The sequence below is a fragment of the Urocitellus parryii genome, chromosome 7 (assembly GCF_045843805.1).
Source record: "Urocitellus parryii isolate mUroPar1 chromosome 7, mUroPar1.hap1, whole genome shotgun sequence".
NCBI lineage: Eukaryota > Metazoa > Chordata > Mammalia > Rodentia > Sciuridae > Urocitellus > Urocitellus parryii.
In genome coordinates, this window is record NC_135537.1 from 74546633 (window position 1) to 74564753 (window position 18121).

At 34.8% G+C, this 18121-nt stretch overlaps 1 protein-coding gene across 1 annotated transcript in view; it reads right to left on the reverse strand.

Annotated features, from left to right (window-relative positions):
• Rp1 (RP1 axonemal microtubule associated) overlaps positions 1-18121 on the reverse strand; it is a 163758-nt gene that overhangs the window by 124961 nt on the left and 20676 nt on the right. The window contains exons 3-5 of the mRNA XM_077801313.1: positions 15471-15634; positions 11354-11440; positions 7340-7472 (exon numbers count right to left, since the gene is read on the reverse strand). Coding sequence (XP_077657439.1) covers positions 7340-7472; positions 11354-11440; positions 15471-15634 — 384 coding nt within the window. The remainder of the gene's footprint in view (positions 1-7339; positions 7473-11353; positions 11441-15470; positions 15635-18121) is intronic.

Consider the following 18121-nt stretch of genomic DNA (forward strand, 5'->3'; position numbering starts at 1 on the left):
TTTAAAAGTCTCTGACTAGTATCAAGAGTAGAATGAAAAGCACAAGGAAAACACCCGTGAACATAAAGACAGAAAATTACCTTTCTATAAAAATGACCAGAGCAGGGCATGGTGGCTCACACCTGTAATCCCAGCAACTCAGGAGGCTGAGGCAGGAGGATTGCAAGTTCAGAGCCTGCCTCAGCAATTTAGGGAGCCCTAAGCAACTTAGTGAGACCATCTCAAATTAAAGAGTTAAAAAGGACTGGGAATGTGGCTCAGTGGTTAAGCACTCCCTGGGCTCAATCCCCAAAACCAAAAAGAAAAAGAGAAAGCAAAGACCAGAGCCTCAGGGATCTGTAGGATAATAACAAAGGATCGAATAATAATATTCACGGTGTGGACTTCCAAAAGGAGAAAGAATCAGACTCCTGTTCTATGTACTCATGAGCACAATTCCTCTGGTACCAATTCCATTCTTTGGATTTTCACACCAGTGATATTTCCACACACCTGACTCATAGAAACAAAATTGATAAGCAGTAATCTTTGAGAGAAGTTCACTTTTTTTCTATATTGTTAACTTGGAAATGTTGCTCTAACAATTAATAACTTTTCTCCACTAAAGGCATACCTCAGAGATATTTCAGATTTGTTTCCAGACTATTGCAATAAAGCAAATATCACAATGAAACCACATGGATTTTGTTGTTGTTGTTGTTGTTGTTGTTGTTATTATATATGACAGCGGAATGAATTATAATTTAATTTACACATATAGGGCACAATTTTTCATATCTCTGGTTGTATACAAAGTATATTGGCACCAATTTGTGTCTTCATACATGTACTTTGGATAATGATGTTCATCACATTCCACCATCATTTTTAACTCCATGCCCCTCCCTTCCCCTCCCATACTTTTGTGCTATCTAGAGTTTGTCTATTCCTCCCAATTATGTGGACCTTTTGTTTATACAATGCATACATTAAAATTATGCTAACAGTGGACAAGATGTGTTGGTGCAGACCTGTTGCCACAGCTACTCGGGAGGTTGAAGCAGGAGGACTGCTTGAACCTAAGAGTTTACAGCTAACTGTGGCAACATAGTAAGACCCCCATCTCAAAAAAAAAAAAAGCTTTGTTTATATTATACCATAGTTTACCAAATATGCAATAATAGCATTAAAATATGCACATGCCTTAACTGAAAAAGTTTGTTATTAAGAAATTCTAATAATCATCTAAGCCATCAGCCAGTCATAATCTTTTTGCTTGATGTTAATAGCTGCCTCCTGATCAAGGTGGTTTTTGCAGAAAGCTCAGGCAGCAGTGGCAAAGTCTTGAGATAAAAATGAAGTTTTGCCATCTTGATTGACATTTCCTATCATGAAAGATTTCTCTGTATCATTCAATGCTATTGATAACACATTATACACAGTAGAACCTCTTTAAAAATTGGAATCATCCCTCTCAAAATTTATTACTGTTTTACAAATTAAGTTTATGTAATATTCTAAATCCTTTGTTGTTGCATTTCAATAATCTTCACAATATATTCACCAGGAGTAGATTTCATCTCCAAAAAAAAAAATCCTTTTCCCATCTGTAAGAAGCAACTCCTCATCCTGTAAGCTTTTATCATGAGATTTCAACAATTCAGTTCCATTTTCGGGTTCTACTTCTAATTCTAGTTTTCTTGCTATTTCTACTACATATGCAGTTATTTCTTCCACTGAGGTCTTGAACCTCTCAAAGTCACCCATGAGTGTTAGAATCAACTTCTGTTAATGTTAATATTTTGAAATCCTTCCATGAGTCACAAATGTTCTTCCTGGCATGTACAATGGTGAATCCCTTCCAGAAGGTTTTCAAATTACTTTGCACAGATCCAAAAAAAGGACTCAATATCAATGGCAGCTATAGGCTCATGAATATCTTAAATAATAAGACTTGAAAGTTTAAATTATTCCTTGATTTATGAGCTACAGGAGGGATATTATGTTAGCAGGCATGAAAACAACATTAATCTTAGAGTACACCTCTACCAGAACTCTTGGATGAACAAGGGCATTGTCAATGAGCAATAATAAGAGAAACTTTTATCTGAACTTAAAATATTGAGTAATCTATGTTGTAAACAGATGTACTGTCACTCAGGTTTTGCTGTTCCATTTACAGAACACAGGTAGATTCCATTTCATTCTAAACAAACTTAGGGTTTTCAGAATAGTGAATGAACACCAACTTCAACTTAAAGTCACCAACAACATTAGACTCTAACAAGAGAATCATTCTGTCCTTTCGAGGTTTGAAGCCAGACATTGATTTCTGTCTTTGGAAAACCTTGATGGCATCTTCTTCCAGTATGAGGTGTCTCAACATTGAAAATCTGTGATAAATTGTTCATCATAATATAACTGATAATCTTTGTCAATGATCTTAGCAAGATCTTTTAAGGAGAACTAGCTGCAGCCTCCTAATCAGTACTTGCTGATTCAGCTTGCACTTTAATGTTATAGAGACTACTTTCATTAAATCTTATGCTAACTTCAAATTGTTCTGGTGCTGGGCATGGTGGTACTTGCCTACTGTTAGGAGCCACAGCAAAAATATTGATACAGGCACCTTTGGATTTTATGACTGCCAGCCAGCAATTCACATTCATATGGTAATTGGACTCATGCTGTCTAGCTGGGCCCATTTTCAGGACTCAGGTTACTCATGTCACTCTTGTAATGGGAGAGTTCCCATTGGTTGGGAAAGGATGGTAGGAGGGTGTTCCGGGGGAAGGGGAAACCCCCCGGCTCAGGTAGAACACACACGTGGCGGACCCACCTGTTAGGGGACGCACACGGCCTCTCTCTAAATAAAACTTTGTCTCAGTTTGACTGGCTTGTGTTTTTGTGCCCAACCGGGTTGCAAGATTGCAAGCCCGCGTGCACTGACAGCTCAGCAGGGAATCGCTCAGCAGGGGTGCCGCAGGCAGTGCTCGGCAGCAGGAGCGGGACTCAGCCGGCCCGGGGCCGGGCAGTTTGCGGCAGCCTACCATCCCAGCCACTCAAGAGGCTAAGACAGGAGGATCACAAGTTTGAATCCAGCCTTGGAAACTTAGGGAGAAATTGTCTCAAAAAATAAAAAGAGCTGCTATTTCCACATTATGTATAATTATAATGCACAAATAAAATAAATATTTTTTACGTAAAAAAAGAATAGAGATGTAGCACAAGGTAGACTGCCCTTGGATTCAGTCTTCAGTACTACCAGTGGGGAGAAAAAAAAAAACTTTTCTTTGGGAACTTCCTCACTTGCCTTTATAGAATTTAAGAGAGTTAGGTCCTTGCTCTAGACTATGCAATTAAGACTATTGCAATAAAGCAAATATCACAATGAAATCGCATGGGCTTTTTGTTGTTGTTGTTGTTGTTGTTGTTATATATGACAGCGGAATGAATTGCAATTTATTTTACACATTTAGAGCACATATAGACTAGGTTTGGGCTCAAGAAAATATTATGGCCAATTTGCTCTTCTATCCAGACCACTAAAACTTTTTTCATGTAAGCAATAAGGTTATTTCATTCTTATCATTTATGTGTTCACTGGAGCAACACTTTTAATTTCCTTTAAGAACTCCTCGTTTGCATTCACTGCATAGCTAACTGATGCTAGAGGCCTAGCTTTCCACCTGTCTTGGCTTTTAACATGCCTTCCTCACTGAGTTTACTCATTTCTAGATTTTTCTTATTCATTTCTAGGGAGAGACGTATGACTTTCTTTCACTTGAATATTTAGGGAACAATGTAACTTTACTCATTGGGCAAATGTCAATATTTTTGTGTTTTGAAGAAGAAGGATACCTAAGGAGGGCGAGTAATGGCTGGTTGGTGGAGTGGTAGACACACACACACACACATACACACACACACACACACACACACACACACACACACATCCGTGCATTAAGATCACTTTAGATGGACATAGTTTGTGCAGCCCCAAAACAAAGACAAGAGTAAAAATAAAAAATCACTGATCATGTGTCACCATAAGAGATGTAGTAAGAAGAAGCGTGGAATATTATAAAATACCAAACTTTGACACAGAGACACAAGAAGAAAGCACATCGTTAGGAAATGAGCACCTCCAGCCTTGCTTAATGCAGGGTTGCAATAGGTCTTCAGCTTATAAAAACCCTAACCCTTATCTGACATCATATATAGATATTAACTCCAAAAATATAAAGACCTAAATACAAGACCCCAAATTATAAAACTCTAAAAGAAAACATGAGAAAATTTTCAAGTTATAAAATTTTGCAATGATTTCTTGGGTATGACACCAAAATCACAGATTTCAAAAGCAAAAATAGACAAACCAGAACTACTTCAAACTTAAACTCTAAGAAGCAAAGGAAAACACAGTGTGAACAAACATCCATTGAAGTTACAGAAACCATTTCCAATTCATATGTCTACTATGGGGTGAATATACAGAAAATAAAAGAAAATCCTGCAATTCAACAATACCAACACACACACACACACACACACACACACACACACACAAAAGGCAAAGAGTTTGAATATAGACAATTCTCTAAAGAAAAATACAAATGGTCAACAAGAATATAAAAACTCAACACCAACAATTATTAGAGAAATGCAAATAAAAATTACAAGGATAAATAATTGCTACCCATTGAATGGCCCATATCAATACAACAGAACACAAGTGTTGAAGACAATGTATAGAAAGAAATTGGACCCTTGTGCTCTGTTGGTAGAAATGTAAAATGAGACAATTATTATGGAAAACAGTATGGTGTTTCCTCAAAAAATTAAAAGAGAATTACTATATGATCCAGCAGCTTTCAAATCAGATTCTGAAAGAGATATTTATAATTTCACATGCAGGTTTGTTTTAACACTATTCACAGTAGCCAAGAAGTGAAAGCAACCCAAATGTCCATTGCTAAATAAACAAAGAAATTGTAGTGTATCATTCAGCTTTTACAAAGAAGGGAAACCTTTTACCATGGGAACACTATACTATGGATGAACTTCAAGGATATTACTCTAGGGAAAGAAACCAAATCGCAAAAATATAAATACTATATGGTTTCACTCAGATGAGGGATCTCAAGTAGGTAAAATTACAGAAACAAAAAATAGAAAGGTGGTTGCCAAGGGCTGGCGGTGAGGCAGGAGGGATTAAGAATTAATGGTACAGAGTTTCAGCTTTGTAAGATGGTAAAGTTCTGGAGGCCATTTGCATAACAATGTGAATACATTTAATCATAGGGAAGAGTATGATTAAAAATGTTTAGGATAGTAAATTTAATGTTTGTGTTAGTTACTACCACAATAAAAAATTAAAATTTTATAAATAGCTCACCAATCTGAGAAACCCCACTTTTGCTCAGTTTTCTTAACAACCTGTATCCTCTTCAAGAAAATAATTCCATAATAAGAAAACATATATATTTTTTTTTCTTTTTTGGTACCGGGGATTGAACTCAGGGACACTCAACCACTGAACCACATGACCAGCCCTATTTCGTATTTTATTTAGAGACAGGGTCTCACTGAGTTGCTTAGCACCTCGCTTTTCCTGAGGCTGGCTTTGAACTTGTGATCCTCCTGCCTCAGCCTCCCTACTGCTGGGATTACAGGCATGCGCCACCACACCCCTCGAGAAAACGTATTTTTCAGGTACATATGATAGTATACTGATAAACAGGCAAATTCTGTCAGAGTTCCTTTTGTCTTAAATAACAAATACTACCATAACTCTTCATGAACTTAAAGGAACAAAATATAGCATTATATATATATATATATATATATATATACTAATGCAGCTTGCCTTATTTATATCCCTAAGAAATGATGTGTCTACCTCTAGTGAAGGCTGCTGCTTGTCTATAATGACATCATTTCAGATATCACATCAATCATTGCTAGGATATTAGATAAAAATATGGGTAGAGTCAGCTACCCATTTACTTCATTTATCCCTGACCTACCAAAGAGTATACCAAGCACATGATAGAGTATGGTTAGAAAACCAAGCCAAGTGGAGAAATTGAAAAGAAAAATGTCTGTTAATAAATACCAAGCACTACAGGGGAAGCAAAGAAAATCAGTATGTGTTTCTAGAGTATGTCTCTTTTGATCAGAATTTTGCAATTAAAATGGGGAGAGGAAAAAGCAAATATAGCCTCTAAATCATTTCTAACCCCTAAATTATTACTAACAGTAATAGAATAGGGTACCTGGTGAACTTCTTTCAGGTGGTATATGTGGAATGATAAAGAAGAATGGTAAGAAAAATACTTACAAGTAGTGAGAAAATCTTTTATGAATGGTGAGAACAATGCTCACGCAATCTTCACTTTTCAGTAAATTAGGGCTATTCATGTCTTCAAAATACATTAGCTTCAGAAACTCAAGAAAATTTATTAGCGCACCTTATTTAAAAACCACAGGGAAATTATCAGTCTGTGCAAATGTTTTACCAGTGTACGTTCCGTCAAAAAGTTCCACAAATAGGTAAGCCAAATGTCAGATTATATGATATTGTGGGTCTCTTCTTATTCTGCAGATAATACTTTTACTATTTTTTTTCTTTAGAAAACTACAAGATAACATTATGGTAGGACAATGCCTAAATTGGAAAAATATTTCTATTTACCAATTGTCAATTTAATAATTCTCATATACCTTTTTTCCCATTATCTTCCAAAACATAGGCTAGTAACTAGGCCCCAAGAACAAATAGCTTCTATAGACAAGGTTACCCTGGATTCTTGTGGTGGGGAAAAGTCACTGCCTAATTCTAAGCATTTCAAGAGCAGCACTTGATAAAACTAGTCTCGGCCACAAGTACATAAAACTTGAACATATCTCTGCTTCTGGGCAAATGTTTAGAAAGTCATTGAGCTGTTGTGTTTTCAATTCCTGATCAAAGAGATCAATTTTCAAAAGCACGGTAGGACCTTGTGGGAAAAGTAAACGTTAACTTGCATGTCTTAGCCCTTCGCTTCATTTGACATTCAATTTTCTCATGACCTTCTAAGAATTAATTTTCTTGTTTTGATTGAGAGGCACTTTAGTTGACCTTCCTACAGGGCTAACAGCGACAAGAACATATTCTTGAATGCCAGCATGTGAAACAACTAAAGCACATTTAGATGCAGCTGGCACAGCAGCAGAGGTAATTGATAAGAAACTAGCAGTCCTTAATCATTCATTCATTCATTCATTCATCATGCATTCATTGAGTTCCCTGTCCTTCAACATTTAGGCAAACGAGGGGTTTTTTTGTGTGTGCTGCCTGGGTTTGGAGTGTCCCTACCTGGAAGGATGGGTTGTCCTCTATTTATAAGAGGCAATTCTCGGCAGATTTCTCCATCCTCTTGATCTCGCGCCAACCATCGCTGTACAGGTATATAAAACTCTTCTCCAGAATTTATGTTCTGCAACTGTATCTACAACAGCAACAATATTACTTGCAAAAGAATCTCCTATCAAAGTCTCCAACAAAATTTGTCCAAACACTCCACTTAGCTCAGAAACCATTTTACATTTTTTAATATAAGAAATTATGGATTATTTGCCCCAAAAAAGCATATTTACTCTTTTTACTCCAATTTGATCTTTTATTGTACAATGGCATTTCTTTTTATTATTTTGAAATGTTTCTATTTGTAATTTTTCTGTTTTGAAATGTTCATATGAAACATGCCAATTTCTCCCAAGTTTTATGTTATTAAGAGTTTTAATGATGTGATTTAATGTATTTTAGAAATTATATCATTAAAAAGCAAATCTTCAGGACCCAATACTTTAAGGTTTGTGGGTCTCACACAGATCCAGGAATTCACATTTATAAATGCATACCAAGTACACTTCAGACACAATGTCACTTTTGGAAATTCTCCCTGACAACCACGGAGAATAATCATTGGTTTGCAATTAAGCTATTAAGGCCAAAACTAATCATTTGAGAAACAGAAAATAAACCGGCATTTTTAACTTTCTATCTTGTACTCTTCCCCAACTAAAATTGAAAGAATTAAGTTCCTAAAAGCAATGTAATTATTTTATGGAAATATTGTATCACTGTTGGTATTGTATATGAAAGCAGAGTTTTCACTCAAATCCCTTCAGGTTATAGGTATAAGTTGGCTTCTTTAAAATGTCAAACTTCAAACTTCTAAACTGAATTATAAAAACTAAACAGAAAAATTCCAACCTCTTATCAGCATATTAATTGAGATGAATTACATGAAGATTTTATTTACTCAGAATTAAACTTTGATTTAAGAAATGTTTGGGGGCTGGCTCAGTGGTAGGGTGCATACTTAACATCTTTGAGGCCCTGGGTTAAATCCCCAGCAACCCCATCCCAAAAAGAGTGTCTTCTTTACTGGTACTCAAATAGAGGTGAGGTAAACCTCAGGCAAACAAATTGTCTTGCAAAAAGAAAGTAGTTATCATGGAGAGAAAGAGAGTAGGAATTTTCAGACGGATTTTTATATCATTCCTCTGCAATAGTACATAATATTTTCAGACAACTTAACAACTATCTTAGCATCCCAACATTATAATGAATATAATATTTCTTATTGGTTATCAATCAAATGAGATAGCATAATCATTAATGATAATTTTTATAATCAGTTTTTAAACAGAGAAAAAGGGAAAAGATGATATTATATAATTATTAAAAGTATCAATTTGAATATCATATGATTTATTTCTTTTGGTACTGGGGATTGAACTCAGGGGTGCTTTATCATTAAGCTAAATTCCCAGTCATTTTTTTGTTTTATGTTGTTTGTTTGTTTTGTTTTGTTTTTGTTGCTTATTTGGAGACAGGGTCTTGCTAAATTGCTGCGTGTTCTCTAAATCACTGAGACTGGCCTTGAACTCATCATCCTCCTGCCTCCTGAGTCATTGGGATAGTAGGCATATACCACCACACCAAGCCTTAATAGCATACATCAAAAGCTCTATATGGCATAAAAGAGAACATTATTGCATATAAAAGCCAGGCAATAATTTTGAATTTTGAAATCTAACATCCACATCCTATATTTTCACAAAGTAGATTTTATATTAATTTTTCATTCTGCTTCAGGATGCTTTGTGACTTTAATGTAGAGAAGATGGCATAAGTAACAACTATTCATTTCTACTGGTAGAATAAAAAGTCTGTCTTAAGTAATTATTCATCTTCCATGAATTTTCTATTAATTTTCTCACACATTCCAAAACTATAGAAGAACAAGTTCGTCAACAATATCAGGAATATGTAACTAGATACTCTCTGCTCTCTGAGAACTGGTTTAGTTAAAGATCATTTATTTTGAAATTATATGATGTAAATATATCATACCAAAAAAATGGATGACATGCCGTATTGATTTCCGTGTGAGAGATCTGCATTTACCAGTGATGGAGAAAGTGAACAGAGTTTTCATTCTAAACAATGTAGAAAATTTAACTCATCTTTTTTTCCTTCTTAAGAATACTCAAGGGTTAGTATCTTGCTTAGTATGCCACACTAAATTCTAGGGTTGGAATTCAAGTCTAGTATATCATGAAGTCATCAATACAATGATATATCTTAATAAACTTTTTATGCAAATGCTATACAGCTAGACATCTTTTCATCATTAATGCAAATATATCAAAAAGTTATGTGTATGTTGGTGGGACTGCAGACTAGTACAACCACTCTGGAAAGGGTATGGAGATTCCTCAAAAAAGTAGGAATGTAAGTACCATATGACCCACTCCTTGGTGTTTATCCAAAAGCTAAAATCAGCATACCACAGCAATACAGCCATCTCAATGTTTAAAGCAGCACAATTCACAATAGCCACATTATGGAATCAACTCCAATGCCTGTCAATAGATGAATGGATTAAGAAATTGCAGTATACATACCCAATGGAGTTTTACTAAGCCATAAAGAAGAATGAAATTATGTAATTTGTTAGTAAATGGATGAAAACTATAGAACATCCTGCTGAATGAAATAAGCCAGTTTCAGAAAATCAAGGGTCAAATGTTTTCTCTCATATGTGGAGGGTAGAAAAAAAAAGGAAAAGATAATGGGAAAGAATGGATATCATAAGGAAAAAGGGAGGATCAGTAGAATAGAAGGAGATCAAGAGGGAGAGAAGAGAGATAGGAAAGGGGAGGAAATTGTGGAATAAATTTTTAAAAATTTTGCTATGTGCATATATTAAATATACTACAGTGGATTTCACCTTTATGTAAAAATAGAAAGGATCTATCAAAAAAGATGGAGGAATGAGTGGACATCATTACCCTAGGTACATGTATGGCAGCACATATGGTGTGATGCTACATCACATAAAACCAGAGGAATGTAAAGTTGTACTGCAATATGTACAATGAATCAGAATGCATTCTGCTGCCATATATACCTAATTAAAATAAATCTTTAAAAAAAGAATAATCTAATAAGACAGGTTAGAAATCCTTGGGCTCAGTATTTTATTACAAACAAAATTAGTTCTTCTTACTACTTAATAAAAATATTAATTGAGAAATCTCTCCAACAACAAACTATATCTGAACAATTCTCAATTACTCAGTCATAAAGAAGAGTTCAAAGGTGTGATATAACATACAGGTTGTTTACTTTGGCTCAATATTAATTTCCAATTAAGATTTTACCTGGCCAATTTCAACCTGTTTAGGATCTTTGAACTTACCTCATCCACTGGTCAAGAATATATTTTATACTGTGTATATGTTTGTATTTTGAGATTTTTTTTAATGTTTTCTATTGAAGTATAACGTTTCAAAGTGTTCTGATCCATAAGTGTGCTGTTTCATGAATGTTTGCAGAGTAAATAAGACTATGAACTTTAAAAAATAAATAAATAGATGAGAGAAATAAAGATTAGTAGAGGAAGGAGAATGGGGAGATGGAGAAAAAGAGAGAAAAAGGGAGAATGTGAACTGAAGTCAAATTCCATGCATGTATGATTCTGTCAGTATCAACCCAACCATGTATAACTATAATGTTCTTAAAAAAATGCTATGTGAGTTTATCAAGAGTATTATCCCAGTACTTCCTTTTCTTTGAATAGAAGTGAAAGTATTGCTTACTTCAGGAAATTCCCCCAACCAATTAGGGATTAATGAATTGATAAGGGCATACGATACTACTTCCTTAAGAAATGTACTGACTGAAAAGGTCCAGGTTTGACATCATCAACCTGCTGTAGACATAAAATGTCTCCCTGAGAGTTAATTTCTTGGAGAAATTTGCAGAAATTTTTGCAAAAAGAAAAGGGGGAGGAGAATATTATTGATACATCCTTACCTTCTTACAGTGCCAGGATGGGGAGTGGCCAGAGTTGGTATGACCAATACGAATTTTAAAAACCGTTCCAATGTCTCCAACTGTAATCTATAAAGAAGTCAAAGAAATATCTTTCAATGTAATTTCACAAAATCCACTTAAAAACAGTTCAGAAGAGGACATTATATATTGATAAAGAGGTCAGTTCATCGAGATGTTAGAGTAGAATTATAAATGTGCACATCCAGCAACAGAGCACTAAAATACTAAAATATATGAGGCTTTTTTTTTCTTTTGGTGGGGTGGAATGGGACTTGGGAATTGAGCTCAGAATCTCACATGAGCCAAGCATATGCTCCATGAGCTACAATTCAAGCCTTATGAAGTAAAATTTAGCAGGACTGAATAGTGAAACAGGCCATGATAATAGTTGAAGATTTCAATATCTGACTTTGAGTAATAGATAGAATACCTTGACAAAACCGTAAAGAAATGGAGGACTGGAACATCATATACTAGCTGGACATAACATCTATAGAACACCCCATTCAACAAGAGATATAGTATTCTTGGAATATTTCCCAAGATAGACTGTATGTTGTGTAACAAAAACAAATCTGGAAATTTTTAAAAGACTAAAATCATACACACTATTTTATCTAAACATAATAGAATGAAACTAGAAATCAATACTAGAAGTAAAACTGCACAATTCATTGAATTGGTCGAAAAAGAAATTACAAAAACATCAGAAAATACTTTTAGATGGATGAAAACAAAAATATGACACAAAAAATAGCATAAAGCATGTAGTGAAATTAGAGCTCAGAAGGAAATTTATTGCTCTAACATATATATTAAAAAGGAGGAAAAAGAAAAATATATAAATATAATAAAAGATCTCAAATAAATAGCTTAATTTTATAACTTAAAGAATTAGAAAATAAAGAACTAAATTCTAAGTTAGAAGAAGGTAGGAAAAGATAAAGATCAGAGTGATGATTTAAAAAAAAATAGATAACAGAAAACAATTGAATCATTGAAACCAAAAATTGGTTCTTTGAAAAATATCAGCAAAATTGATAAAATTTTAAGGCCAATTTAAACAACATAGGCAATACAGAAAGAACCTGTCTCCTAGAAAAACAAAGATTCAAATTGCTAAAATCAGAAATATAAGTAGAGACATGACTAACAACCTTACAGAAATAAAAAGGATTATGAAAAAAATGTTGTGTATAATTATATTCCAACAGAGTAGCTAACCCAGATGAAATGGGAAATTTTCTAGAGACACACAGCCACCAAAACTATCTCAAAAAGAAAGAAAAATCATGAGTATATCTATAACAATTAAAAAGGTTACATCAGTAACAATCTCCCAACAATGAGAAGTCGATAACAGAAGTCTTCACAGGTGAATTTTATCAAATATTTGAAGAATTAAACTGGGCGAGGGGCTGGGGTTTGGCTCAGTGGTAAAGTGCTTGCCTAGCATGTGTGAGGCACTTGTTCGAGTCTCAGCACCACATATAAATAAATGAAATAAAGGTCAATTGACAACTAAAGAATATTTTTAAAAAGAATTAAACTGGGTGAGATGGTAGTGCAGACCTATAATCCCAGCTACTTTGGAGGCTGAGGCAAAAGAATCCTAAATTTGAGGCCAGCTTAAGCAACATAGGCAACACAGACAGACCCTGCTTGAAATAAATTGATTTAATTAATTTTTAAAAACTAATGCCAATTTATACCGAACTCTTACAAAATATAGAAGGGGTGAGAACATCTCTTAACTCATTCCTCAAAATCAGCAGTGCACTAATACCAAAGCCAGATGAGAGACAAGAGAAGGGAAAACCAAGACCCCTAACAAATACACACACACACACACACACGAGCCTCCAAACTAGCAAACTGAGTCCAGAGCCACATTAAAGGGACTATACATCATAACCATGTGTGATTTATCCCAGGAATGGAGATGGGGGTCAACCCACAAAGAATATAACATACTGCATAAGCAGACTGAAGGGAGGCAAAACAGCCATCTCCATGGATGGGGGGAGAAAAAACAAAAATCACAAAATTCAACACCCTTTGTGAATGGTAAAAACACTAAAAAGTCTAGGAATAAAAGGGAACTTCCTGGACATGGATAAATGGCATCGATTTAAAAAAAAAAAATCTATAGATAACATTCTCACAGATGAAACCCTGAAAGCTTTCACCCTAAATCAGAAATCAGGAACAAGTCAAAGATACCAGTTTTTGTCACCCCTATTCAACACTGTATTAAAAGTTCTATGCAGAATCATTCAGCAAGAAGAAGAAATGTAAAGCTTTCGTATAGAAAGAAAAACAGAAAACACTTGGGAGGTTGCTAGAAGTTCAGGGTAAAAGGAATGGGAGTTACTGCACAATGGGGTTTCCTTTTAGGTTGACTTAAGATGGTGGCGACAGTTGAACAATATTGTGAATGTACTACAAGCCACAGAATTGTACACTTTAAAATTGTAAAAATGGGAACCCTTATGTATAGTCCTATGCATTCTTCCACAATAATAATAAGAAGAAGATCTCTAAGAAGAAGATACAGGCAAAAGGAAAGAAGAATGGGAAAGAAAGGTTTTCCTAAGAACCCTTACCAAAATACAATTCACCAGGACAAATAAAGCTATGATCAACATTTGAATAAAATTACTAAACTCAATGAAGCTAACAACTCTACAAAGACAAATTTAGCCACACCAAGAAGGCTCTAGAAAGAGGGCAAGACAAACCAACAGCTGAAATGTAGGTAGCGGTGCCCCAAAAACAAGAAGCATCACACTATGTAAATGATTTTCTATGGGAAATGGGAATGAGGGTTTAAATGTACTCCTTTCGTACTAGAGAACTCAAAACGATCTAGCCCTATAAATTACCTGAAAGTAAAATTTGATGTAAAAGTAACCATGAGACAATACAATGGCAAAACAGTAACAAGAAAAACAAGTTATCTGAGAGTAGTGACACACCTGTAACCCCCGGGACTCAGGATTCTGAGGGAGAGAGTCACAGGTTTGGAGTCAGCTTCAGCAACTCAGGGGGACCCTGTTTCAAAAGTTTTAAGGCGGCGGGGGGCGGGGAGCTGGGAGCTCAGTGGTAGAGCATTCCTGGGTTTAATCCTCAGTACCCACAAAAGAGAAAAACAGTTTACATAAATTTTGATATAGTCACTTCTACATTTATTTCTAATATATGAAAAATAATGACAAGAATCTTCATTTTTAAAAACTTTTATTTCTAGTGACCATCAATACAAGAAAGAGAGTTTTTTAAAAAAAAAAAAACTCATATAAAGAATGGAAAGGATAGTTCACACCAATCTAAAAGGAATGATACTTGCGAATGATTTGGCCACCCCTGTGACATGTGACATGTGGGTGCAGTAAAACCAAGCATTTAGTGCCACATGGAAGGGGATGCCCCGTGAAAACTTAAGATACTGAAGATACCACTTTCTGATTGTGATTTCATTCTCTCCACCTGGTTTAAAATATGCACCCAGACATTCACTCAACAGCCATTATGCAGCACCTACAAACTACTCAATGCTTGGCCCATCTTGTCACTGATGGATGACATTTCTTACTTTGGTTTAACAACATGGCGCTGGTCTCACCTACTTCATCTTTTCTACTTCTGTTTCTTTCTAGATTCTGATCTCAGTGTCTCTAAAGGTGTCTCTTCCTGAATAACAAGGAAAAACTACGACTCATAGTTAATAACTTGAAGACAACTTCTTTGCCCTCATTGTTTGATAATTTTATTTTGCCCTTTTTGACTTTGGCTTTGAAACTTTTCTGTAGTGCCTGAGACACATAAGGCCTTGCTGCTGTTAGTCACCCTTATAAGAACAATAAATGCTGAACATCTAGTATTTCTCTCGTGCTACTACTGTCTCTTCCATATGGTGGTTTTACTTGTGTTAAATTGGCTCGAGCAAAGAGTGCCATGAATTTCTTTTGATTGATCTTCTACAGGGCACATCTGTTACAATAGGAAGAGCCGGGTTTAATAAACTGCAGTCATTCGAAAGTACTTACTGGTTGCATCACTTCTATTAAAAGTTTTACTCCGTTTTATTACTTACAGTAAAGATGTCTTCATGGCCATCCTGAAATCGGGTCCCATCTGTTCCATAAAGATATATAGGGGCTGAACTTCTATGTTGTCCATATAATACAATATAAATCTGTGAGCTGGTCCCTGCATTTGGCAAGTCGCTGGTGATTATGGAAACTTTCCAGTTACCACCTGCAGAAGTACAAATAATATACAACACTGTGTCAACTTACAGAAATGAAAGACTCTGAAGAACAGGTCATCATAAAGCTAGTAGATGACAGGACAGATAGAGGTCAGTTCCTTGAGAAAAGTGCCACAACAGAGAACTTAAGACTTGGCTTTTAAAATACCCAATAAGATTACTATATCTGACAATGTGACTGTGAAAATATCCTGTCATAGTTGGTCATGCCTGGACTCAAAGAGTCATTATAGAACTTCTCTGAAGCTCCCAACCTTTTGCCAAAATGTATCCCATATTCTTAGCTCTAACATGTAATATATGCATTCTGCATTATGCTTTCAAAGGTTTATGAGTTTAGACACTTTCTAAAATATAACTTACATAAGAATATAGATTAGAATCAATAAGGTAAGGATTTGAGGAATCATCCGGCACAATTTCATTTATTATTTTAAGCTTCCTTGATTAACAGATAAAGTAACTGAGTTTCATAAACATTAAGTAAATTTTGTATCATTCAGCAACAAATAAAAACAGTGCTAGAAACTATATGGTTCATTGTGAGTATCAATGAGATTGATTAGACATTACAACACATTAGTAGTTGTATGGTATAACTTCCTAAGGTTTCAACTTAATTTTGTCAGATTTGTTTAGGGTAAACATCAGAAAGTTGATGTAAGACAAGTGAAAAATGAGAATTAGGGAACACACTCAAGACTACATAAAAGAAGTAAGAATACAGGGTAATAAAATTCAGAACTAGGGACTTAACCAACATTCTACTCATTCAACTTTAATTTCCTCTCTACCAAATTTGAAGCAATATATATTTCCCATTGTATCACTAAAATAAGTAATAAAGTTCTAAGTTCAAATTTTACATATATGATATAACAAGTATATGTGAAATTAGTGTATGTTTGTAAAAATCTACTTTAAAACAGAAAATTGTACTTTATTTGTCCCACACAGGATAAAAAGCCATGATAGGCTACCATCCTTCAGTAAATAAAAACATAATTTTTACAAATGAATAGAAATTGAAATCCTATCTTTAATAGCAGCAGAAGCAGATAAATCACAATTATAAATTTGGAGATGGGAGAATTCTAGTTGTGTTCTGCAGAACACTTGGTATGCTAGTGTTTGTCTGAATAAATGAAATAAAGCTTTTCAACTTCTGCTTTCTTAAAAATGAGGCAAAGGAGGTTAGGGGAGAATCGATACTTGCTAAATGTGCAAGGACCAAATCGATAGTGAGAGAAATTGCATTTTCCAGCAACCAAGATGGAAAAAGAAGAAAAGTGTAGGAGTAGAAATAAAGATTAAAATAATGAAATCCATCGTTGGTTTACTTATAGGTTCTGCACCTCCTTAAATCATTAAAACCTTAGCCTTGCAAGGGAATACTACAAGAAAGTAGACCAACCAAGATTCACCTTTTAGTTTATCACTTAGACTTTGATCAACCAAAAGGCAGCAAGTCACTCAGTCATGACTAGGTATCCAGTGTCGGGGTGGAGAAGGGGAGGAGGGGGAGTATGGATAAAAAACACAAGGTGATGTCTTTGTCCTCCATTAGCTGTAACTATGTGAAGTAGTTGTCAACATACCAAAAAGAAAAAATAAATTACTCTCAATAGAAGATTTTGATGAGGTGAGGCCCAATCACAGAAAGACTAACAAAATAAATAAGAAAAATTAAAACAAATGCAATGATAACAACAAAGAAGCCCTTCCCCCCAAGAAATAAAAACCCATGTTAGTATAAACAAAGAATGTACAAAATTTTTCACCATAATCTTGTTAAATAGAAGCAAAGAAGTGAGTGACACAGATTTCAAGAATTTGTAGTGTAAGGAGCCCAGATTTCTCAGAAATATTATGGGAGAAAGAAGACAAAAATTCTAAAAATCTTCTTACTATTAATCTCCCTTTTAGACCCTAATTTGAAAAAGAGTACATTGAAGGGTAAATGAATTAGAGAATACAGAGTGTGGTAGTGGGCAATTTGCTTAATAAAACACTGAAATTACCATAGCAAATACAAAATAGATTGAAAATCTAAATCCTCTTATATCTTCTAAAAATAATAATAAACTTATAGTTTGAATTATTTTTCACTAAGCATTTCAGGGGAAGACTTCACTAGTAAGTTTTCTCTCAAAGCTTTTAAAAAATAATAATATCAATCCAACGCAACCCCTTGGGAATAGTTCCCAACTCATTGTATGAGAAAAGCATTAACCTGATACCAAAACCAGAAAAAGACATCCTCAGAAAACTACAAGGCCATCACCCTCATGAACATAAATAAAAATATTCTCAACAAAAACATTAAGAAATTGTTTTAGTCAGCTTTTTTTGCCGCTGTAACCAAAGACCTGACCAGAACAATTTTAGAGGAGGAAAAGTTTATTGGGGGGCTCCCAGTTTCAGAGGTCTCAGTTCATAGACAGCAGGCTCCATTTCTTGGAGCTCAAGGAGAG